Below are 26,757 nucleotides of genomic sequence, written 5' to 3' on the forward strand. Positions count from 1 at the left end.
AGACTATGTGTCCGAGCGACCTTCCCTGCGGAACCATAAATTTGCACTTCTTCGGGTTTAGGACTAGGCGTGCACGTCGACACCTTTCCATACACTCGCCTAATGCTGCTAGATGTTTGTGCTCCGCACTGAACACTGACCAATAATCCAAAAATGCCTTGAAGTTTCCAATGGACATCTTATCAAAAATGTGTAGTATGATCTGCTGAAATGTCGCAGGCGCATTGCACAGACCGAACAGCATCCGATTATAGGCATACACCCCATCTTCTACGACAAATGTCGTCTTCAGCTTATCCTCCTCTGCAATTGAAATCTGATTGCAGCCGGAAAAACCATCCATAAATGAGTAGATCTCGTGTCCCGCTACCTCCTCCAAGATGCTGTCTGTGAATGGGATCGGGAACAGATCCTTGATGGTGACTGCATTCAAGCATCTGAAATCGACACATATTTGTATCTGAATGGAGTCCTCCTTCAGTGAAATCACTATCGAGGATACCCATTCACTGGTCTGCACCTTGAAAATAATGCTGGCCTCTAACATGCGATTAATTTCCTCCGTGACCCGTGCCGCATAATTTTTGTTCATTCTGTAGGGCCGCTTCCCTACGGGTACTGCTCCTTCGATCAATTGAATGCGATGCACACACAACTCCGGCGGTACTCCTTTCAGGTCCTTATACGTCCATGCAAACACATCCTTATACTCTCAAAATATCTTGAATGCTGCTGCCTTTAGTATTGGGTCCCACTTGTCTTCCACCAGTATGTTCCGTGGTTCTACTTCGTCTCCCAAATTCATGGTCTGCAACGTGACTTCATTGTATTTGATGGGTTCCCCTTCAGTGAACTTATGTGCCGGGGTCACATTGAGTGACGCATCCCATTCGTTCATTTCAGTGAACTCCTTTGGAAATTCACTAGTACTGTGTCCTTCTATTGTCAGTACGTTGCAGGTTTGAAACAATTCATAATCCTCTATCTGCCAATGGTAGAGACCATTTACTGAATCCAAATCATCATCTCCTTCCAATTGTAGGACTCCCTCCTGATTTGGTTCCATACTTTGCCCCTTTTCATCCTCTTCTCCTTCAGAATCTGACGATAGGGCTTCTTCCCCGACCATCTGATGTGTAGATCGATGACATACTTTCGGCCTTTGCTTTCAAGTGATAAAGTATTTTTCTTCCAATCGTGTTTTGCCTTGGCTTGTATCAACCACCCCTGACCCAGAATAGCATCGTACCCTTTCCGCCTCAGAGGAATCACAACGAAGTCCAACAGGAATGGTTGTGTTCCAATTGTCACTGGTTGCACTGTGAGTATTCCCAATGGCTTGATTCCATGTTGATCGGCTGTTAATACCTGGAAGGTAGGTGGCCATAATGTCGGCTGTCCCAACTTTTTCCAAGTATCCTCTGGCAGCACATTGACACCGGATCCTCCATCTACAATCGTGTGCGTTAGCATAGTCCCCAGAATGCCCATTTCAACAACCGCCGGGTAGCGTCCGGATGAAAGAGCTAACAGCATCGGATCTTCTGTACTTGCCTCACGTTCCTTCTCCTTTGTGTCTGCTGTACTTGCTTCGCTTTCCTGCTCCCTTCCATGTTCTCCTGGTAGTTTAGCAGCGGAACCAATGTTTGTGAGTGCCGATCGGAGCTGAGGCATAGTGAGCAACAGATCATTTATCCTGATTGGTACCTCGGCTTGCAATATTTGTCATACCATGTTCTGTTCTGCACAGTTCCATACGGAGGTACCCGACGTGTCCTTCAGGTGTGCTGTTTCTACCTAGGTTGCTTTCTGGATCGCTGCCCGTGCTTCCTCCAGTCTCTTCTTTTCCTCTGTCGGATCAGGGTATAGCTTCGCCTGCTTCCGAGTGATTGCCAAAACTTCTTCCTCATCCATCCCGACAGTAATCAAGTTTACTCCGAACTTCGGGCAGTTAGCATTGTCATGATCGCCAGGTCCACACCATCGGCATAGCAACTTCGGTGTGTTTGCCGTGGTGTACTCTCGAGCAAAGTGACCCCACAGATTGCATGCGCGACATTGAACAATCGGTCGGCCATTCGCATCATACTGGATTCGACTCGTCCCACCATTATTGTTGTTGTCGCCATTGTTGTTGTTGGTGCGCCGATTATTTCTATATCCACTTGATGTGGCATCATCCGTACTGGTGTTCCTGCTCCCTCCTGACGGGGACGCCTCCTATGTTAGAAACGCTTGCTGTGGTGTTCTTGTTTTCAAATTGAAAGGGCATTCCTTTACTGAGTGTCCCATAATCTGGCAAATCTCACAAAATTGGCCTTTCGGGCAATGATCCCTTCGTATGGCCTTCTTTCTTGCACTCTGTGCACCATAAGTCACTGCTCTTGGTTTCCTTGTTCATGTTTTTGAACTCTTTCATCATCCGTAGCATGACCTTTTGAGGAGCACGGACTTTCTTGCTGCTGCCTTCTTCGTCCCTGGTATCTTCTCCTGAAGGCTCATCGTCATCTGAATCGGATGAGCTGGTCTTCTTCTTCTTCTTCTTCGTCTTCTATTCACTTTCGAGGTTCAATGCCCGATTGTATGCTTCAATATATGTCGATGGTGGCACGATCTTCATCTTTTTCCGTAGCTTGGGGTGAAGGCCTTCAATGAACCATCTATTCTGGAGCCCATCTGCCGGCTTATTCTCCATTTTATTGATTAAGTCCTTCAACCTCCTGGCGAAGATGTGTACTGTTTCATTTTTCTTCTGTTTGGTATTGAATATCTCATTGACGATCTCATTATCATTGCGTAATATTTGAAATTCTGCACAAAACTCCTCCTTAATGTTATCCCAAGTGTCTAATTTTTGCGGATCTGTGTCAATAAACCAATCAATCGCAACACCCCATAGGGTGGCCGAGAAATTGATAGAAATTGATAGGGTGGGTGAGATTGATAGATCAATTTGACGGTAAAGATCCAGAACTCAATTTCAAAGATTTGGCACAACTGAGGCAAACTATATCAGTCAACCAATACATTGCAAAATTTCAGAAACTCTCTATTTTGGTGACGGAGATTTCTGAAAGAAGACAAATTGTGCTCTTCATGGACGGACTAACAAAACCACTGAAAGGTTGGGTGAAAAGGTTCAATCCTGCCACCCTATCAGAGGCCATTAAGAAAGCAAGGAAGATGGCATCATCAACGACGTCATCTTCACGAAGTTACATCCCAAACCACTGGTGTCTTCAAGGGACAAAGATAACAAACCTCCACCAAGAAAGCCATACGTGGATAGAGCTACTAGATAGGAGCTCTGAAGAAAGAAACTATGTTTCAACTACAAAGTACCATGGAAACTTGGGCATAGATGCCTCAGAAAAGGAAAGATCCACTACATTGAGGTCATGTCCAATGATGAGGACGAATAGGAAGAAACACCCTCCAAAGACAACCAACATCATGATGACATCAACATGGCTAGTTTGAACCGTGCAAAAAGAATTGTAGCAATGGTATGGCATGGAGGAACTATCGCCTTGTCTGGTAGCTTGAGGTGCATGGTGCTTGGTGTACGGGGAACCCTTCAAGGAAAAAGGGTTATGGTGATGCTCGATAGTGGAGCCACTCTGAACTTCATAAACTCATCTCTGGTGAAACAAAGAGGTCTACTATGGAGACGTACGTAGGATGTCAGGTCAAGGTTGCCGGAGGGACTCTCCTGCCCTGCACACACCTTGTTTCTCAGCTAAGTATCACAATGGCAAATCACATAGTGACTGAGGATTTCTTCATAGTGGACCTTGATGATATGGACTTTATTCTAGGCATACAGTGGATGGAGACACTTGATGAGTACACTCAGAGCTTCAAATGGATGGACTTCACTTTTGTTGTCGATGGGAAACGAGTTGTTCTCCGCGGAATGGCAAATGAAGGTCCGAATGAAGTTTTTGCACATTGGATAGAGGCAATTTTTTAGCGTGATGACATTGCTTGGGTGGCACATTGTTTTGTTTCGACAAAACCTATGAAAGGGCAACAGACACCTCCCGAGGATGATGATCTCTAGAAGATTTTGAGCGACCATGATAAAGTTTTTATAGAAATTCCTCCTGGCATACCATCTCATCGAGGGTTTGAACATACTATTGAGTTGGAAGTAGGAGCCAAGCCAGTCATAACCACACCGTATGACCATCCCAAGAAATTCAAAGATGAGATTAAAAAGACGATTAAGGAATTGCTAGAGAAAGGATGGATCTGTCCCAGTTCTAGCCCTTTTGCGTCATCAGTGGTATTGGTAAAAAATGACGGGACATTATACATGTGTGTGGACTACTATGCGTTGAATAAAAAAAGAAGAGGAATAGATATCACATTCCAAGGACAGATGAGTTGCTGGATGAATTGCATGGCCCAGTCTACTTTTCGAAAATAGATCTCCGTTCTGGATACCATCAAATCCGCATGAGGGAGGAAGACATGGAAAAGATGGCCTTTCATTGTCACTATAGGCATTATGAGTTTTGTTCGTGCCGTTTGGATTAACAAATGCACTTGCTACATTCTAATCATACATGAATCGCATAGTAAACAAACAATTGCATAAGTACTTATTTGTATTTTTTGATGATCTTATTTAGAGCAGGACATGGCAGGAGCACCTGAAGCATCTGGATGAAGTCTTAAGGATCATGAAGGAGTAGTCTTTGTTCACCAAGCAATCCAAGTGTGAATTCAATATGACAAAAATATTGTACTTGGGGCATGTTGTTAGTAAATATGGAGTTCAAGTTCATTAGGAGAAAATTCGGGCTATCCTTGATTGGCCTCCCCAAAAATCAGTCACGGATTTGCGAGGGTTTTTCAGACTGTGCAGTTATTACTGGAGGTTTGTTATAAAATTCTCTTAGCTCAGCGCACCCTTAACAAATCTGACAAGGGGTCTCTCCAGTGAAATGAAAAGGCACAACTCACTTTTGAAAAGCTAAAAGAGGCAATGAGCACTTGTCTCGTACTTGCATTACCTGATTTCACTTGACTGTTCATTTTGGAGTGCGACGCATCCAGAGAAGACATTGGCGAGATACTGATGCAAGATAGACACCCCATAGCTTATGAGAGCAGGAAGCTTATGCAAACAGAACGCTTATATTCCATCTACGACAAAGAGATGTTGGCTATTGTACATGCACTAACCAAGTTTCGGAAGTATCTGGTGGGTGCAAAGTTTGTCATTCATATGGATCACAATAGTTTGAGATATTTTCTAGAGCAACAGGACTTTAACGAGAGGCAACAAAAATGGGTAAGCAAGGTTTAGGATTTTAATTTTGACATTGAATATATGAAAGGAAAGAATAATGTGGTTGTTGATGCCTTGTCTAGGGAACCCACCATTTTCTCACTAAACTAGATTTCAGCTGACTGGAAGATACATTTGGTTGTAGAATATTCTAAAAACACATTTGCCTATGAGCTAATGCATGAGAACACCCAGGATGATTGGTACAAAGTGGTGGATGACATCATTTATTATAAGAGTCGGATATTTTTAGTGCTGGCATCCAAATTGAAGTAGAAAATCTTGAAGGAGGTACATGCCTCACCCTTGGTAGGACACCCGAGCTTCTTGAAAACTTACAGAAGTCTCAGGGAGAGGTTTTCATGGAAAGGACTTAAAGGAGACGTATTGCAGTATGTAAGAGAGTGTGTGGTTTGCCAGTAGAACAAATCTGAACATAGTCTACCTGTCGGGTTACTACAACCTCTGCTAATTCCAGAACATAAGTGGGAAAGTATCTCGATAGATTTCATAACTGGACTTCCCAAGTTGAAGGGAAAAGATTGTATCTTTGTGGTGGTTGACAGATTGCCAAAGTAGGCACATTTCTTCGCCATCTCCTCAGATTTTCAGGCTGCACAAGTTGCTGATCTGTTTCTTATAGAAGTCTTTCATCTACATGGGTTACCCCGAAATATTGTCAGTGATCGGGATGGGCGATTCATCAGTTTTTTTGGACAGAATTATTTTGGTTGGTAGGGACAAAATTTTCACCAAGTACTAGTTACCACTCTCAGACAAATGGACAAACGAAGATTGTGAACAAGTGGCTCAAAGGTTACCTTTGGAACTACATTTTGGCACAATAACGGGCGTGGGTCAAATGGATACACCTAAGGGAATATTGTTACAATACCATGTACCACATGTCCATCAGAATGACACCATTCAAAGCTCTATATGGTTACGAACCCCTTTCCTTCCTTGACATAGTTTTGGGTGATAGTCGCACACTGAGGGCAAGGGACTGGCTTCAGGATGGACAGGACATCCTCAGATGCCTGAAGGAAAACTTAAAATGGGCACAAAATAATCAGAAGATGTACGTCGACAGACACAGAATGGAGAGGAGTTTCGAAGTAGGAGACCTAGTTTATCTCAGACTCCAGCCATATCGATAATCCTCATTAAAGGAAAAGGGAAAAAAAATTGAGGCCATGATTTTATGGCCCCTAGTGTGTAGTTCGTCGCATTGGTGAAGTCGCCTATGAGTTGGAACTTTTAGAGGGGAGCCGTATTCATAACGCCTTTCATGTTTCATGCTTGAAGAAGGCCGTAAGGAAGAACGTAATGGTAGCCACAGACCTTCTACCGCTTAGTGAAGAAGGAAAGCTCATTCTGGAACCAAATGAGATCATCAAAATACGTAAGAAGAGTATTCTAAACCACATGGTGAAGGAATATTTGGTGTGTTGGAAACACTTGTCGTTGGACGATGCGACTTGGGAGGGTGAGCACATTCTTCAGCACCTGGCATTGCATTTGCATGAGGACAAGCAAAATTTGGGACAGGATGACTATAATGTTCTCGTTATAAAATAAATCATTAATCAAACTGTTGGTAATGGGACGATTGATCTAATACATCTCGGACCCAGTTTTTTTTTGATTCCGTAGTTGTGTCGCTATCGGCTATCTTTATACACCCTTGGAAAGTTTTCCCTGATGAGTATTTAAGCATGGTTTGTAGGTAGTCATTTGGTATGCGATTTGATTATATTCTCTGTACTACGAATTCCCGCTAGTATTCTCTGTTGTTCGCCATTTCGAAAATGAAAGATCTTCCCAATCTAGCTTGTGCGGCTTAGGTGGGATTCAACCCTCACCCTATTTCATTGTTGCATGTAATACTTTGCTTGGATCTGGCAAATTGGAGCACCATCTTTTGGAAAATATTAATTGAAGGATATTCTTGTTCAAATCTCCATTCTTGTTTGGCAATCCTGCATGAATTCAGGATTGATAGTTTTGGTGCATGATTGAAATTGTTTTCCATCCGTACCCCATCCATCATTCACCACATTCACTGCAACTTCCATACTACATATCCATATGACCTTAGAGTTCATCGTAGTGCCTTCCATCCTATTGTACGGCCTGCATATACATATCATATGGCCTGCAACTTCTGTGCTACCTATCCGTATGGCATCAAAGATCACTGTATTGCCTTCCATCCTACTGTACGGCCTCCATACATATACTGTACGACCTCCATAGATACATTGTACAGCTTCATTACTGCCCTTGTGTAGCAACATACTACTACTGTACGACCACTACCGTACAGTCATCATCTTGTGCCCCCCCATCACCTACCTTACCGTATGGCTTCATTTCCTGATTGTGTGACCATCTTCTGCTATTGTACAGTCATAGTCTTGCTAGTCTACCGTATGGAGGGAATTCTAATTGTTAGGGGCTTACCATAAGGCCGTACGACCACTTCCCATGCTCCTTCCATAACCATTTCTGAAATCTGACTGAAATACATAGATAGGAACATTATAAACACGGGGGCTCGCACCCCCCTCACAAACCTCGAAGTACCCGTCCCCAAGATGTCCTCGCATTGGGTGCTTGAGTACCTGAGTAACCCCACCTCTGCCATTCTGCAACCATGTCGCCACTGGGATGGGTACTTGAATTTCTATTTGAATTTTGATTTCTGAATGTTACTATTGGGTATGTCATATCTTACTATGTTGAATGTTCAATAGCTCTAACTCATGTTGCAGATTTGCTATATTCAATTACTTTAATTTTCTATGTTCTACTGAAACATCATTTCATAACTAGCATTTCAAATTCTAGTTGTATACTGTACAACACCCCTCCTTGCCTCGTCCTCCCCTTGCTGCCGTCCCCCTGCCATCCCCCAGCCGTCTCAAAAATGAGGCCCATTTTCCTCGCATCTTGGAAACTTGTCCCGTCGTCTCGCCATCCCGACGCACCCTAGTATTGGGGTAACACTGCTGAAATGTTAACAAGTTTTTTCTAAAATGTTGAGCAGGGGAGGATTCAAAGTGACATTAGTTTTTCCTCTAACCAACCATGACATTCCACGTGCAAAATGCCTCCAATGATCTGTGAATGACCTGGACCACTCTCTATAACTGCACTTCTGGTTTGTTCACACTATGTAAAGGCTTTGCTGAATTTTTCACTTTGATATTCATATGTACTTGTAAACTAGAGCCCTCAAACCACTACCCAGATCCCTCTTTTCATGGTTCATACCTATGTTTGCATTAGTCACAACATAGACTTGCTGCATGGGGCAGCATTTGAACTATGTTTCCATGGACCATACCAGTCCACCTGCAGGAAACCAAAACAAAAGAGGAGTTCCTAAGAAATTTATTTCCAATAGCTCGATTAAAATATATAAAAAATGCTTGCATTAATCTGCACATAAACCAGAGCCGTCTTAACAAATCTGCACTTAAGTTTACGACACTTTATATATTTCCTACAGACAACACCATGACTCACCTTTGCATGTCCTCTAGATACACGTACAAACTATAAAAGCTGTAACAATATTGATAACTGATTTGTTTGAGTACCTAGTCTAATTTGAAATAGTTAAATAATTATTGATGGTCCACATTTTATGTTCTCCCCAGGAAAATAAACCTTTAAAACTATGCACTTTTCAAGTTAAAGTTATGCAAGATTATCTTCGCTGACTTGTTTTAACTATTTTTAAATGGTGATGGTGATATACTTATACATTATGGTTCTTAACAATGAAACATATCTGTGTTTAAAAATGTTTCTTTTGTACAACTTTATCTACATTTTTTTCAAATCAATTATCTAATAATTAAGTCTTGCAATGATGATTTTGAAAAAAACTGTGGTCGTCAGAATTAAGGTATTTTAGATTGTTCCTGGAGCTTGCTGGAGAGAACATTGAATTTTCTTTAGCCTCTGACGTTCAATGTTTTGTAGACTGTAGGTGTGTTATCTGATGCACAATACTCTCAAAATGTCATGCGTGTTGGATTCCGCATAAGGTCAACTTTGGTAAGTTTATTTTATCCTAATATTTGATGAATATTGCATCTAATGTTGTGTTTATTTATAGCTGGTGAATGTAATTAATTTGTATAACTTGTACAGGTTGCTGCAGTATTCCGGAAAACATTGAGATTAACACATGAGGGACGAACAAAATTTTCTTCGGGAAGGATAACCAACATGATGACTCAAGATGCTGAAGCTCTTAAGGTATGCTCATAAATTATCAATATTTCTTTTTATCTACTAAACTATAATTTTGTAAAACTGTATGCTTCAAGTAAAAATGAGAAAGTAAAATGTAACTAGTTTTGTTCCTTGGTAGAGGATGCCAACATATTTTGCATTTTAGAGTCATTGGCTTGCTCAATGCTTTTGAATATAAAACCAAGATCGAGAGTATGAAGTTAAGATGTGTTCTAAATGATCCGTTTGTGGTCCAACATTATCCATCTTTGTAAGCACAGATTGGCTTTTAAATTCTTTCTTTTGGTAGATCTAATTTTCACATGCATTGGTTCGCAGGAAGAAAGATACAAAAAGTTTGGGAACATACATTCCCTATATAACATTGAATACTGAATATTACTTTTGATATATTATATATGTTTCTACTCCCTCTCTCTCTCTGATGCCATGCAACATCATTGAAGAGATATTTCTCAGATGCTTTGGAAAAGAGTTGAGAAGTAATGCTGAAATGCTATCCAAATTCCACAGCAATACCATGAGAAAAAAGTACCAACTCAGCTTCATATGAGTTTTGAATTTGCTAATTTGTTTCACATTAGTTGATGTTGACCATAGGAGGAAACTTTTAGCCATGTATTGTCCCCTTATAGATGAACTCAACTCTAGTTGGACTTCCAAGATGATTTCGAATTAGTCCCATACATAAGACAAGTTCAGTTTCAATCAAATCTGTCGTTAATTGTTACATCTATAAGTTGTAGAGGCTATGACTTTGGCATATAGACTTAAAATGAGATATTGTTTCACTGGAACTTTGAGAGGAATATTGAGATGTAACCTATTACTCGTAGAGGCTATGAGTTTGACATATAGACTTCAAACAAAAATACCATTTTATTTGAAATTTAAGAGGAATGTGAAGATGTAAAAATATCACATTTTAGATAAATCAATTGTGCCATTTTGGCAGCTAAATAAAGATTCCAGGTTCAATAGTCCAATCATATCTGTATGCTTTTCTGGGAGTTTGTGAGGGCAGCATACTATGCTGGGTCGATTACATCATTGAACCCATTCATCACAAACTCCCACAAATCATTAGCAACCATGATGGTTCTCATTTTCTTTGCCCATGTATTATAATTCTGTCCATTAAAGGACGGTGGCTGCTGCCATGTCTTTCCTGCATCTCCTGCCATGTCAAATACGTAGAAAACAAATGCCCAAACTCACGAGGATGTGGGGCCTCAAAGCTCTAATACCATGTGAGAAATATAACTTCATAACTCAAAAATTTTGCTCGGAAAATAGTGGATGCTGAGTGATAGGCAGTGGGTGTCGATTGAATTTGACACATTAAGGAGTTGAGTGGAGTTTTCTCGGCAATAGTGGATATTGAGTTGCTCGGCAACAATGAGACCCGAGTGAAGTTGGTTACCGAAGGGAGGTAGAGCTTGGCAGATTCAACACATGACCAACACAGTGATCGAGTAAACTCGGTTGACAAATAGACCAAGTGAGCTTGGTAATGCTCTGCTATGACTCGGCAGGAATGCTAACTAAGTGAGCACAATGAGAGCTTGGTAAATACGAGAAACCGGGCGGGTCAATAACAGACCTATTGTCTGGTTTACTCCACCATTAAAACATAGAGATGATAACAGAGAACATGCAACTCTAAACTTCTCGAATACTAAGCAACATACATAATAAATAGAATTAGATAACAAAGAGCCAAAACAACTGGATCGACTAGTATGCCTGCTTGCTTGCTTTCTATTCATAAACTGATTCAAACTGAATACAAATCTGGGAGCATATGGCTTTAACAAAAAACAAAATACTTTAACCTATAACTTCTACTTGAAATATAAACTTGCAGCACTTCAAGACTGCATACAATAACACTTGGAGCAATCACTACTTCACAGGACAAACAAAAGTGAACTTACAAAATGACAGGGAGATTCAACACATGTTGCTGCATACTCTGAAATTGAACCTTCCTTCTATCCTTTGCCTTTTGTGCTCTTTGAACTCTGCTCTGATTATTCCTTTTCTCCGTTGTTGTGATCTGCTGATCTTCTTGCTTGTTTGTGAACGAATGAGGCTTCATTCCTTTTGTCTCATCTCAAAATATTTTCCCTCTCTTTTGGATTTTCAAACTCACCTATCGACTTAACTGTCTTGATAGGGTAGGTGGACATGTGGCTCCAAGGGCAATCGACTGTTTTCAAATTTCTAATAGATATCTCATTAATACAATAATATAATATATTTTAAATTTAATATAACATATAGTTGAAATAATAATATTAAGAATTTAATAATGAAATTAAAATAACTAACTCTTAATTTTTAGCCGATAGGCTATTATACATGGGGCTTTAGTCGGCATTTGTAATGTCTCATACTGTGAAATATTTTGGCGGCCAACAAACTTGATGGAAAGATTTGGAGGTGGCCTAAAAATGTGGGTGAACTAAAATGTTTTGTAAGCTCTCTGTTGGATTTGCAAAGTCTTTTAACTTATTACCTAATTAAAGGACTTTTGATTGTCATTGCTGTTGTGCATAGCCACCATAAACAAATCACACAGAATCCAACAAGATTAGCGAAGCCAAATCTGATATTATGCAAATTGAGGTGTTGCATCTGATAGTAATAATAATTTAGAAGCTCAAATACATATCTAGAATCTGCTATTCAAACTATTCCCTTAGATGTTTACAAAATATTTTAGCATAAAACAAAGCACCTCTGACACTGTTCTAATTTCATGTTTGAAATGGAAATGGTGGACAACAATTTTGAAAGTTGTTTTCCGCATTTTGTTGGGAGCATTTAGACTATTACAGGTATTAAGTTGTTTGATAGTGAATTGGGAAGGGTGCTTCCTTTGAATTCAGTCTAAGAAGATCCAATTAGTAAAGCAAGCACTGCCAATTTCTGCTTTGACGAGGAATTGTGTAAACCTACATTCATGCATTTTAAAAAGTATTATTCGGTTCTCTGTTCAAACTTAGTGTATGTGTGGATTGTGTTGCCCTGCATTTGTCACCACAAAATGTTGGTAACAACACGAAATTTTTTCAAGCTAGTTGTACATTTCTCTAAGCTGGAATTTGATATTCAATTGCTTGGTGTTGATTGATCGATCCATTTCAATTCGTATATCAAATCATTTTATTTAAGGCCTCTGTCAAGTCTTTTTTGTTTTGCTTTCTGTCGAGCCTTTGCTTGATTTTTTAAGCCTTCACCATCCTTTCTTTTCTTTTGAGTTCGTGTTTGCTTGTTTTTAATCCTTTGGTTTTGTTCATGTTATGCCTTTAGCTTTTACCTTCAATTCTGTCTAACTTAGAGGTCAATCGGAGTTGTCAGTCAAAAGATGTTCATTTTAGTGCTTCAAAAGTGGACCTTTTGCGTGCAACAACACAAATTAAAAATATGATGTTATATTTTCAATTTGACTTTCACTTTTTGAAAAATATAACTTATATTCACTTTTTGTTATGTTTTTAAGTTACTTTAACTTTAAAGTTTGAACTCGAAGTGACTATAATGCACTTTATGTTATAATTTTAAGTTGAGTTTCTTTTTAATTTTTCACTTAAAATAACTATATAACTATATAGTTTCAGTTTAATTTTTTTGTTTTAAAAATCAAATGTTTATTTAAATGATACTTTTAAATGATGTTTATATGTTATATTTCTAAATATGATAAATAAATATTGTTTATGGCCCATTTTGTAATATTTTTATAATTTTAAGTGAATTAAATGACTTAAGTCATGAGAAGTGGACATTTTATATGCAATTACATGTAAAATCCATCAAAAGTGGATATTTACATTTTACATGTCACTGCATATAAAGTTCAACTTGGTGGACCTTTTTGATGTCATTACATCAAAAGGTTATCAAAGGTGGACCTTTTTGATGTCACTGTATTAAAAGTTAAATTTTTATGTCTTTGCATCCAAAATGTGAGATGTAACTTAAAATGTGTAATTGCATCTAAACGGTCCGATTTTGATTGCTTGCACATTTTAAAACATGTCATTGACCCAAAAAGGTCCGATTTGCCTTGTTTGCACATTTTAAAATATGCTATTGACCCAAAAAGGTCTGATTTTAACCAAAAACATATTTTAATATGTGCAATGACTTATAAAAAGTCTGATTTTTAAGAACATGTCTTTGCCCTCCAAGAACCTGATTTTGGAGATTGTGAGAGATTTACGTAATGGTTTTGCATGAGATTTTCTTGAATAGGGTCATTTTTGCTTGGCAATGGATTTTCTAACTTCAAAAATGGATTTATTTTGTTAAAAAACATTTTTCCAAGCTCCCATCTAGGGCATGTTTTTGGAAAAATCTTCAAATAAATCTAATTTTGCTCGATGTTTTGACTCCAAAGCAAATCGATTTGGCTTGTTTTTGGGATTGCATTACATATTGATACATATTTTGGTGTTTAAAAGCCAAAACGTTTTTGTTTCATGCCTTTATGAATCACGTTTTTGTTTAAAATGCTTGGAAAATTGGGGTTTTAATCCACTTTTATGCGTTTTGAAGCCACTTTTTTGCATTTTGATCCATGTATATGCATTTGGGGAAGTTGTTTTTGCATTCCCAAGTAAAAAATGACTCAAAACATGCATTTTTTGGCCACGTTTTTGCAAAAACGGCCCAGATTTTTGCATTAAAAAGTGATGGTTTTGATTAAAAAACTCAAAAAAATGCATTTCCAGCCCATACCTTTGATCAAGAGGGATTGTTTTTGAGTTTTAAATGCATGATATTGCCTTTGGAGACCATATATTTGGCACTTTCATGTCAAATTCGACCCTTCATTGCTCATTAATTTTTGTTAAATGCAAGTACGGAAAAAGTCAAGAAGTTGTTTGAAAATCCGGATTTGAGGAAGAATGAGTCATCAACTTTATAAAAATTGCTATTTTGGCTCTTTAACTTCCAAGTAAGTGGACATTTTCAAACTTGCTCATCAATTCATGCTTATTTTGCTATTTTCATGCATATTTTAGCTTGAAATTGCACATTTGTCCATATATATGCCATGAAAAGTGCATTTTGCTTTTAAAAATGATGAAAACTCTCATTTTCACACTTTTAGAATTTCCCCAAACTCCAAATTCGAAATTGCATGTTGAAATGCATTGCATCTTGACATGTTTGAGTCTTTTGCCAAAGGCATGTGTTTGTTTTGTGCTTGTTTTTGTGTTTTGCTCATTTGCATTTCGGTTTTTTCTTCATTTTGGAAGAAATTGCAAGTTCTTTTCCAAGAACTTGAGCATGCTTCACTTCACTCCACTTTCCATTTCATGCGAAAGCATCATCACGTTTCACTTCTATTTCCCATGTCACAACACATCGCATCTCATCCAACAAATGCGATTACATGTTTTCCATCTCATTCACCATCCGCACATGCATGCAATCTTATTTTCCGCTTTCATTTCCATCTCTTCATATGCATTCGCACCTTTATGAGAAAATACATGTTTTTCCACTTCCCATCTCATTACATGCTTTGCATCTCTTCCATTTGCACTTACATGTAAAAGCTTGTCCACCATCCACATTTGCATGTCATCTCACTTTTCATTCCTCATTACATGTTGCATTTATATGTAATCCATTTTTTGTGCAATAAGGTCTTGAAGACCCTAAGTCACATTTTGGAAATCAACAATCTCCATTTGCATGCATTCCCATGTGCCAAACACTTTGTCAAAAAAAAAGAAGGTAAATGTGCTGATAGAAAGTTGTTTTGAGTTTACATCCGGACACCATCAAGAAGGTTTTCATAGTGTCAAAGACTTCAGTTTGTGCTGATCTACAAAGGAGAATTCATGACAACTTGAGCGAGAAAAGCTGGATCACATTAAGTTTCCACATGACAACGGAAAGTTCACCAAAGTCAAGGGTTATCAAAAGATGCAACACTATGGTTATCAAAGTGAATGCAGCGGTACAAAGTACAGGAACTTCTGATCGTGTGATCATCCAAGATTGCATCATCAAGTACAAGGCCCTTTAAGATTGTTTCCTTCTCTTTTGTCTTCTTCTTCTTTTATGTTTGTAGTTGGAGAGGATGCATTGCATAAAGATGTGTAATTACATGTAATGCTAGCTACATGTGTATGTAAAGGATGTAATGCGAGTTGCATGTAACCTTATATTTTCTCCTGTAGCTAGACTAGGTTAAAGTTGGTTGAGTTGCTCTCACTTTTTCTTCCACCTTTTTCTCAATTCCTGTGCCTATATAAAGGAGTGCCCCCTCATTGTAAAAATCATCTTTTGTTGTATGCAAGAAAGCTCTACCACATTTGTGCAAAAATAACTTTGATTGTGTAGTACGAATTTGGGAGAAAAATGAATAAAAGAAGCAATTCGATTCGAAGCTTTGACTGGAAGAAATTGTGATAGAGCAAATTAGAAGTTTTGACTATAATTTGTGTCTATTGTCTTGATTCATGTTATTATTGTGTGTTCAATAAAAGAGCATAGTGATTTAAGAAACAGTCGAAGCCGAAGCTTTGACTGGGACCGGTTGTGGAAATATATAACTAGAAGCTTTGTTTATATCTTATACTTCACTATTAATTCGCAAAATAGTTAAGTTATTCTTACTTTTAGGAGTCTTTGTGCCCTAATTATAAAAATTCTCATATAAAATTACAACTAGACTTAGAGCCAAATTGGTACTTTTTTAGCTAGCCTTTGAGTTAGTGAAGGTTTATCAATATCACTGTTTCTAGCTCTTGATAGAAGTGTAGTTAGAGATTCACCTTGCCCATTACTCACTCCATGAGTAAGTGGATTCTTTCTTGAAAGTTAAGAAGAAAGGATATTGGTAACACTTTTTTTACAAAATCTTTCGACTTTTTGCTTACCTTGAGTTGATCCAAGGAATGGTGAGAAAGGGGAGCATTCCCTTTAAGGTAGGAGAGACTTTGTGTCACATGCTGTGGCTGATCATCCTATTTCGCAACTAGATTTTTACCCAAAATTGTCGGTTGCAAAATATCCACCCAACAAAACGTTAAGTAACAAATGCAACAAAATACAGGATATGGCTTCAAAAATTAATTTGTTTTTGATGTTGTAAGAAAATTAAATAATTTACAATGTAACTGGAGTAAGCAACTGAACATTAATAATGCCTTAGGATCTGAAGTTGGACTTACAATTGATAAGGTGACAAATTTTGTATTAATTTGGAAATAAACTTAAAAACCAAGGTATTTAGTCTAGATTTTAATGGCAAAATATATCATTGTAGATGTTTGGAAATGATTTTTCAGTAAGACAAAAATTAAATATTTAGTCAACTGATTGTTTCACAATTTGTAGTTTCATACTTATAGAATTTGACATTGTGCATAATTGATATGAGATAATTCAATTGATTTGAGAGTAAATTAGTAACTATAACTTTATTTTTAGTGTTCAATACACCATGAGCCATTGTTAAACAGTACCCAAAGTAGAACCCTCCTCATATTAGATTGTTCCAGGAAAGATCGATGTTTGGGTAGGACTTATAATTTGTTTATGAGAAAGTCGGATAGATGGCAAAAAAACAAGAGATGAGTAATGGGACTATAGTTGCAGACATGGAGATGACGAACAACAGAGTTTCATTGAATTGACTCGAATTGTTATTTGAACTTTGTGCAGTTCATCATAATAGAATTACTCAAGTTTGGTCATATGTTGCCGATGACAATTTTTTATTTCTATTGCAAGGAATTGTTTATTAGATGAGATAGTTGCATTTACTCCGCCGCCACATATCATTGCCAGTGCTGCCATAGCATAAGCCAATATCCTCGAGTTCTTGACTGCCCCTGCGACATCAAACATTAGAATACATCTGGGGAAAGGAAAAAGAGGGCTTGGAATCTATAGATCTTTTTGGGCTGCATCATGCATGATTTTCTATCTGACGTGTTTATTGCATATTGAAGGTGAAAAATTGGGTTTCTTTGGGAGGCGTCAGTAGCAAAGTATTGCCACAAATTTATATTTGCCTGACCTATGGCCTTTGTAGCTTGAAAACAAATGCCTAAAAGAAGGGGAACCTTAAGATTGAAAGTAAATTTGAAAGCATGCTAAAGGTTTTTTTGTACAATGAATTTGAGAACATGTTTTGAGCATTGTCGTCAGTAAATATTGTATCAGGATGTATCCCATTAGTGTATGAGGATGTATCTCGTTAGTATATCAGGATACATGTCGTTAGTATCAGGATGGGGTGTGTGTCAAGATGTATGCCGTCAGGCCGACAGGGTGTGTATCGGGAAGGTTCTACTATTGTAGTCGACATGTATGTGGCCGACAGATACCTTTGGGAAGGTTCCTCAGATAGTATTTATATCCCCCTTCGGGATCGTTGTAATTATCAAAAGCATCAGAAGCATAATGTAGTATCTTGGCGTATGCCAATATAGTTCTGCTATTTTATTCCATTGTTTGTATGCACTGATTTCTTTACCCAGTACGGTAGACAAGCATATTTTTAATTGCTGAAATAAAAATTTTGTCTGCATTTTAGGTTTGTATAATATTTTGGATCATATATAAAATGATTTTTTAAAATAGATTATAAATGACTTTTTTCTTTAAAGAGAATAAAAACATGAATCCAAATAAGAATTAGCAAATTTTTTATTATGGAGCTATTCATTTAACAAGGTGTTGGTTAACAATTTGTCTTCCTTGATATATTGGTTTATACCTGGACTCTTTACTTGCCCAAAGGCTTATGGAAAACACAAAGTTAACAACAGAATGGGTCAATGTAGTAATCTATCAAAGACCCCTGAAATGAAAGGTACAACTCCCTTATGAGTGCAAGATATGTAATGAATTTGTCTTTCAAGTTTTGGGGTATGCTCTTAACCAGAGAGAAGAAGAGGCAAAAAACCAAGTTGCTCAACACTTTAAACAACCTAGGCAAAGAAGGGGGACTATCTACAATATAGGAAACATGTAGGACTAACTACGGCAACAGGAAGAAAAGAAAAATAGTGGAGTATGTAATTCCTAGATTACAGAGTTAGTCAATGCTTTGACAATGCTCGGATTTTCTATTTCTCAGCCGCTCCCCACACTAGTTTCCGGCTTCCTTATGCAAAGAACTAAACTAAACACATAGACCATGGTGAACAAAAGACTAGCTTATGCTGAAGATAGTAAAGCATACAATCTATTGAACAAAGGAAACAAAGCCAAGTTCACTCACATTCATTCAACTTTCAGTATTAACAGATTCATTTTACAAACTCCACTTAAACCAAATGAATGGCAAAACTTAAAATGAACTCAGAGTCTCACATAGTAGTCCCAACTACAGGGGTTTAGCCAAAGTAAATTTTGCTAATCTTATTTACATCTTAAAAGGTTACATATATAGGGCTTCTCCAAATGGCCAAATACATTGAATGATTGCTCAACAAAGCATGTTTGAATAGAAAAATCTAAAAAATAGTACAAGCTCGAATTATTGTCCATTACAGAGATTAGTAAAATGCCAAGAATGGCTACAAAAAGAAAGAGGAGGGAAGAATGAAAGATATCTGAAAAGGCATCAGAATTATCATGTCTTCTAGGAAGTAACTAATTTAGCCCTATAATCTTTCATAGCTTCGGTTACTTTATCTAGCCCTTCGACACCTAGAATAAGGATATTGTCAGTTCGGATCATCTAGTAATCATGCATCTCTGTAAGTTCATCAATTCTGGCCACTCTCAATTGGAACTTCTCCATTTCTCTTTTCGTGACCACATCCGTTGTTGACAGTTCCTGGATCTTGCCCACTTGGAAGTTAAGCAGGTCAACGACTTCATCAAAAAATGCAGGGAACTTGGACTTCATTCTTTCAATGTACACTAGCTTGCCATTAGTAGACACAGAGGATTCTATGTGAAAGATCTTGAAGTATTGAAATAACTTGTCAATGATCATGCACATCCTTGAGTTCATTTGCAGATCTTCCAGAGTTTTCTATGACAAAGTCTAAGGATTGATTCTAGTGGAATAGTGACTCTTGGCCAGTCTTTAGAATCCCATGAGCAATGACTGCATTGGTCATCATGTCTATCACTTCCTGTAGAAGGGCCAATTGCTCTATCAGCTTGTCTACTGCCTTCTTTATGGTTGTTTGATGATTTGAGGCTGCCTCTTTGAGCTTGTGAGCGTCCAGTACCAAGCTTCCTAGATTCTCAACTAGTGGAGGACCTTGGGCCTTTATTTGATCTACCCATACTTAGCCTACTTGCTTGAATTGTCTTTCTTGCTGCGGCTTGAGTAGTAAGTTCTTATTATCTTCTGCATTTGGGTCGAATTGACTGGAAGTACTCCCAAGTGCAGATTTTATGTACTCTACCGGCTCTTTGTTTGAGGCCTTCAATATCTCCTTCTCTGCTCTTAGCTCCTCCAGCTTGTCCTCAATCTTCTCATTGGTTGACTTCCACATATTCACCATGGAGTCATGAACTAGAATGCCAAGATCTAGTGTTCTGATTTGGAAGTCATATTTTGAGAGCTTGTGAAATCTTCCTTCCTTTTGAGGCTCTACAATTTCAACTAGCATATGGCCAGTTGCTGAATCCGTAGACAGGGCAGCGATTATCTTCTGCTTCTTTGTCTTCTTTGATGTCTGAGAGGAGGTGACTTGTGTGATCAAGTCCTTTGATGGGGCTGCATCCTCGTATCTCCTCTTCTTCCTATCAATGGTCTCTTTGATCCAATACTCTGTAGAGAGCACATTCATAGCAAATTGTAGTGCAGATGGATCGAACAACTTCCTTGGAATCAACGGAGTTGGCTTGCTCTAGGAAGCTACAGAGAAGGCAACTACTTTGGTTATTGAAAGGGCTAATGTATCCCCTTATTGAGATGCTTCCTGTTCCTGGCCATCCATGTGATTCATATTGCTATCAAAATTGATGACTTGAACAGGGGTGGAGGGCTTAGCCACTGATTTATCCTGTTTATTTCCGTTATCCTTGTCATCTTCATTCTCTCCTGTCTTCTCAATGTTCAAAAGAGGGCCAGCTCTCTAGGTGGAAGTGACAAATTCTTTTCTAGAGGCTGGTCTCCTCCTTGGCCAATGGATTGTGATGACCCAATAGATGTTGTTGTAGTGGCCATCGTGGTCATTGCTACAGCTGACTAGAAGGTTCCAGTTGATACTCCATCTATTGAACTGGCAGCTCCAGTCCTTTTTTTCGTTGCCCATGTCCACTCCACCCATTTGTCTGCTCTTTTATTTATCCCTTGCATGAGAACCTCCATTATATCAATGACTGGCTCAGCAGGTGGAGTAGACAGAATAGGTGTGTTCTTGATCTTCTCATAAGATGTGGGGTGCATGTAGGCTCCATCATTTGCAAGATCAGAGACATCAACAAAATTGTTATACACTTTTATCTCATCAATAGTTAGTCTTGACTGAAATCTCTTCCGAGTCTGGTACTCATTAAGACACCCAGACCAGAAATCTTCAATATCTGGGACATGCCTATAAGCATACCCCAACTTCATATGATCCCTTACAAAATTTACTAGATCATATTGAGGCCTGAGCACTTGATAGTCTATCAACTTGATCTTGCTTTCAAAACGCTTTACCAGGTTTCGAGCATCTGATATGGAGGTACATGAATATAGACCTACCAATATAGGGAATGGAATTTCGACAATTTTCTTAACATTTGAACTTAGGGCGTTCACCTCCAGAATTTGTCAACACAACTCAACTAAAACTACCTTGTCCTTTGGGTATCTGGGGAATCTTTTGGAAAATCCATCAGAGGCTCCTATTCGCAAATAGGAGAAGCTTGGAAACTGGATAAATGAGCATCCAAATTGGCTTATATCCGAAATTGCCTCATGTGAGAATCTCCTCTCGGGGAAACCTTGCAATTCCCGACACAATCTCATCGCAAAAGCATCATTGACAGCTACATACTCCTCATAGCTCCTTTGCAGTTGTAGGTGTGGATAGAACTCATAGACCTTGGTGCACTTATCATAGTTTGGGATACTTGGGAGACCAGGCCACAAATGGTATGTTGCCAGAGCATAGACCAAATAGAGGACATGTAAAATTGCTTGAATCCTGTGGCAAAATTCAACCATGAAGTGAGCTCATCATTGATGATCTGTGCCCAATCGATCTTCATATCTTTAGCACAGATAGCCTATACTGGGAAGAAATAGTGCTCAATGAACTCCAAAATCTCCTCTCTTCCATTAAGTTTGAGGAGTGCGAGGATATCTATGATCTCTCGCTTTAGATTTGTGCCAAACAAAGTTTTCAGCATTTTGCTCTTCTTTGAATGGGCAGTCTGGAACCAGGTCCTTTGCATGTCCTCCCGTTTGAGGATCTTTTTCTCATTAAACATGGATGCAAAAGATCCAAAATCAATGTCACTACTGCTCTTGTGCAGGGATACCAAATGTTGATTGCATCAATGCCTTGTTAATTGACAATGTCAAGACTCTAAATATGCCTTTGACTGAATTACCAAAGTTAATGAGCAATATAACTGTGTGTCTTTATTATTTAGTTTTCAAACAATAATTTCCAATTTCCTTATTTGTGACAAATAATAGCATTCACAAAATTGGAGACAAAGTTGTATATTATTAAAATTCCAAATCAAAAACATATATCTCAAAACTTGGCTACTTGCATGGCACTTGTTTGCCTGTTGAGATATCTGAAATGCAGTTGTAGTCACTATTATATTTGACCATATACCAATGAAGCTCCTGCAAATTGGTAATCAATTGATAGATGTGGAATGGTGTTGGCAACTCACTACGAAAGCACCCGCAGATCAGATGTATTTGACGACTTATCTAAGAGAACAAACACAAGTCAAATATTGTGCTTGATTTTCTTTTTGGCAGTGTTCGTTAGACCCAACAACTCTCATACAGTGACAACTATCTTCCAATCAGACGTGGTCTCCAAATTGCAGGTCTGCATTCTAATTTGGGGATTTTGCTAATGAATTGGAGTCGGCAAAAAATCAGACCTCCAACAATGCCCTTGGGTAAAACAATGAGTCCAGTTGTGCATATAATTAGCTGGAAGAATCCTCTCCTACGCCACAACAAACAACAACAGGAGAATTTGCCGAATTGCTATACAACAACAACAATTCACATAACCAGTCTTCAGTACAAATCTTAGAACTTCAGGAAAAACCCTCACTAGATAATCAATAAATGAAATATGTAATCAAGATAGTTCTCCTTAGCTACAAAATGATACAGTAGGAGGTTGGCCAATTGTATACTTTAGCACAATTGCCAAGAATTTCTCAGACAAGACCCTTATACTTTAGCAAGGGCTCACAGGTCAGAATGAAAAGCCACAAAGACACAAATAGAAAATATATTTTCAAGCATGCTTTTCCCAATGAAATGAGCTCTCATGTATAATCCTTCATTGGCCAAAGTTTCCTAAAAAAATCCACTTCAGAAATTGTGGAAGTTTCCCAAAAGAACTCATCACTAGAAACTTTCCAACACACTTTTTAGAAATATCACTTAATGTCATTATTATAATAATATAAACATTATTATAATAATGCAACTTAATAATTAATGAATAAATAAGAGCTCAAACAATTATTAACTTTATTTACTATAGGTGACGACCAACTATCGTAGCCACCCACTACACTGCCAAAAATAGCAACTGCAAAAAACAAACCTACTAAAAATAGTAAATCTAAAACACCTTGTTAGCTTATGAGGGTCGCTATGATGAGCTAACTCCATCAACTGCATAGACTTGCCAAAAATGGGGACATTACAGTCCTCCCTCCCTAAGATTGCTTGTCCTCAAGCAATCCAGCATCATACAAAAACCTCCACCAGGATCCCATAAGAAGCAGGTGATGTCTCTGTCCTCACTGAACCAACAAAATGCCAATACCATCAACAGAACCAATAACATGACTTGCAATATAGCACTGAACACTTGTGCCGATGATATTGATGCCAAAGTGTCACTTGTGGTCCGATCCATAGAAGGTCCCAGTATGTCCTCTGCACTAACCCAATCATTTCGCCCATCATCGGACGTAGGTACAAACAATCTCTGCACAACATACGAATTCCACACAAATCTGAAGTAGTACGGACTCCCCATAAAATGTACCTCACTAGAGTCCTGATCATCTCTAGTAACCCCTGTAAAAGATGAAGCCATAGGAGAACTAGGTGCAATATGTGGTTCATTGTTGCTCTCAACAAATGCACTCACCTCTATTGTATCCACAATGCCCGCATCCTCATCAGAATCGACAAATATAGAAACATCACCAACTACCACTATAGGAAAACTGAATTGTATCTACAAATGGTGTAAAATGAGCTTAGCTCCACTTAGGTGAGTGATCATTGTCAACCTCAAAATCAATAACATGCATATTATCAACAGCACACACTTGAACATCTAAGGTACTACTGCTAATTGCCTCACTAGATGGCTCATTTATCATAGAAGTAGCTATAGATATATTGTTGCACACACTTACCCTCATTACTACTGCATCCCTAGGCGAAGAAGTATGACCTCTGCACGTATAATATCTACCTAAAATTAATCTTCTATCACCGTCCATAATGTTGGTAACCAAATCACAAAATCAATCTTGAAATCTTCAAATTCAGCACCAATAATAACTGAGCCCGATTCCTGCAAGCTGGCAAGAAACTACTCTGATACCACTGTAAAGACTCTAAATATGCCTTTGACTGAATTACCAAAGTTAATAAGCAATATAATTGTGTCTTTATTATTTAGTTTTCAAACAATAATTTCCAATTTCCTTTTTTCTGACAAACAACAGCATTTACAAAACAGCAGACAAAGTTGTATATTATTAAAATTCCAAATAAAAAACATACAGCTCGGAACTTGGCTACTTGCATGGCACTTGTTTTCCTGTTGAGGTATCTGAAATACAGTTGCAATCACCAGTATATTTGACCACTTACCAATGAATTCTTTAATTCCCAATGAAGCTCCCGCAAATTGGTAATCAGCTAACAGACGTGGAATGGTGTTGGCAGCTCACTAGGAAAGCACCCACAGATCAAATGTATTTGATGACTTACCTAGGAGAACAAACACAAGTCAAATACTTTGCTTGATTTTCTTGTTTGCGGCATTCATTAGTCCCAACAACTCTCACGTAGTGATAAGTATCTTCCAATCACATGTGGCCTCCAAATTATAGGTTTGCATTCCAATTTGGGGAATATTTTGCTAATGAATTGGAGTCAGCAGCCAATCAGACTCCGACAATCCCCTTGGGTAAAACAATGAGTCCAGTTGTGCAGATAATCAGTTGGAAAAATCCTCTCCTTAGTCACAATAAACAATAGTAGGAGAATTTGCCGAATTCCTATACAACAACAACAATTCACAGAACCAACCTTCAGAACAAATCGCAGAACTTTTGGAAAAACCCCCACCAGATAATCAAGAAATGAAATATGTAATCAAGATTGTTCTCCTTAGCTATAGAATGATACAATAGGAGAAGGTTGGCCAATTGTATACTTTAGCACATTTGCCAAGAATTTCTTAGACGAGACCCTTATACTTCAGCAAGGGCTCACAGGTTCGAAAAACAGGAAAAGCCACAAAGGCACAAAAAGAAAATATATTTTCAAGTGTGCTTTTCCCAATGAAATGAGCTCTCATTTATAATCCTTCATTGGCCAAAGTTTCCTAAACAACTCCACTTCAGAAATTGTGAAATTTTCCCAAAAGAACTCAACACTAGAAACTTTCCAACACACTTTTTAGAAATATCACTTAATGTCATTATTATAATAATATAAAGATTATTATAATAATGCAACTTAATAATTAATGAATAAATAAGAGTTCAAGCAATTATAAACTTTATTTACTGCAGGTGACGACCAACTACCGAAGCCACCACTGCCAAAAATAGCAACTGCAAAAAATAGACCTACTAAAAATAGTAAATCTACAGCTGGGATCCCCAAAACACCCTATCGTCTCACGAGGGTCACTATGATCAGCTAACTCCATCTTGACTAAATAGACCTGCGAAAAATGGGGACATTACAGACAAGAGAATAGACTGATTTGTTTTTGGATTGTATCTCTCTATGCACTCCTTTACTAGCTCAGGTGCATGACCTACCATTGGGAAGCCGACTGCCTCTACCGATCCACTATCTTTGAGTTTTAGAGTGATTGGGTGAATGGGTTGGGAATTTAGCCTCCTATGTAGATCACCCGAATCGTAGAACTTGAAGGATGTATTTGTATAATCTTTTGTTTCACTTTCCAAGACAATTAATCTTTCGTAGCCAGCAGCTCTGAATGTCATTCGCTATGATTGCTTAAGATGCAATTCTCGATAAATAGCTGTTAAATAAACTTGTAGAAACTAGTTGCTCGCAAATCTGATGAAATAGCTTTAAGGAATTAGAACGTTGACGTTGCATGAACGAAATTAAGTTCAGCCAATGATTATAACAGCTAGATTTGCATTTAATTCCACCAGTAACGACTATTTAAACTTTCTGTTTATTTGCACATAAAATATTAAGTTCCAAAAAGAACTCTTACTTTACTTAATGTAAAGTGATATGACTGAAAGTCATTTAACAACATAAATACTTAGTTTTGCGGGAAGTGCCTTACTTTGCTTCAAAATCCGAACTGCATATATTTTTAGCAATATTAACATTTATGGGAGAGAAAGAAACACTTAGGTTCTCCGCAAACCCATTTTTCATTTATTTGGGATAGCAGCATGGGGAGTAATCCTTTTGCTAGCTTGTGCATTCTGTTCTCCCACTTTCCGCCAAGGGTTTTTAACACTGCTTTTTCTTCATAATGGGTTCGCATCTTCAACACTTACTTCTCCGGAAGTATTTTTGGGCATCTCCGAAGGATATATGAATTTTTGGGTAACTTGTCTTTGTATTCTCAAAGCCTTTGGAAAAGTAGCTTGTTTTGTTACCTTTGGGCAGAAAACTCCTTTCTAAGCAACATTTTCTAGACTGAGGCACAACAAATAGTATTCAACTTTTAACTTTGATTTGATAGGTTTGAAGAAAGATCTCAAGCACGCCTCACTTATTATGAGCCTTC

The 26,757-nt window shown here is 38.1% G+C and overlaps 1 protein-coding gene across 3 annotated transcripts in view; it reads left to right on the plus strand.

Annotated features, from left to right (window-relative positions):
- Positions 1 to 26,757, plus strand: part of LOC149529093 (ABC transporter C family member 2-like) — a 327,664-nt gene that overhangs the window by 159,474 nt on the left and 141,433 nt on the right. For all 3 annotated transcript variants that reach the window (XM_089810974.1, XM_089810975.1, XM_089810976.1), the window contains 2 exons: positions 9,296 to 9,370; positions 9,467 to 9,574. In XM_089810974.1, coding sequence (XP_089667100.1) covers positions 9,296 to 9,370; positions 9,467 to 9,574 — 183 coding nt within the window. The remainder of the gene's footprint in view (positions 1 to 9,295; positions 9,371 to 9,466; positions 9,575 to 26,757) is intronic.

Source organism: Cupressus sempervirens, chromosome 11 (assembly GCF_028749045.1).
Source record: "Cupressus sempervirens isolate cs-2001-9-10 chromosome 11, ASM2874904v1, whole genome shotgun sequence".
NCBI lineage: Eukaryota > Viridiplantae > Streptophyta > Pinopsida > Cupressales > Cupressaceae > Cupressus > Cupressus sempervirens.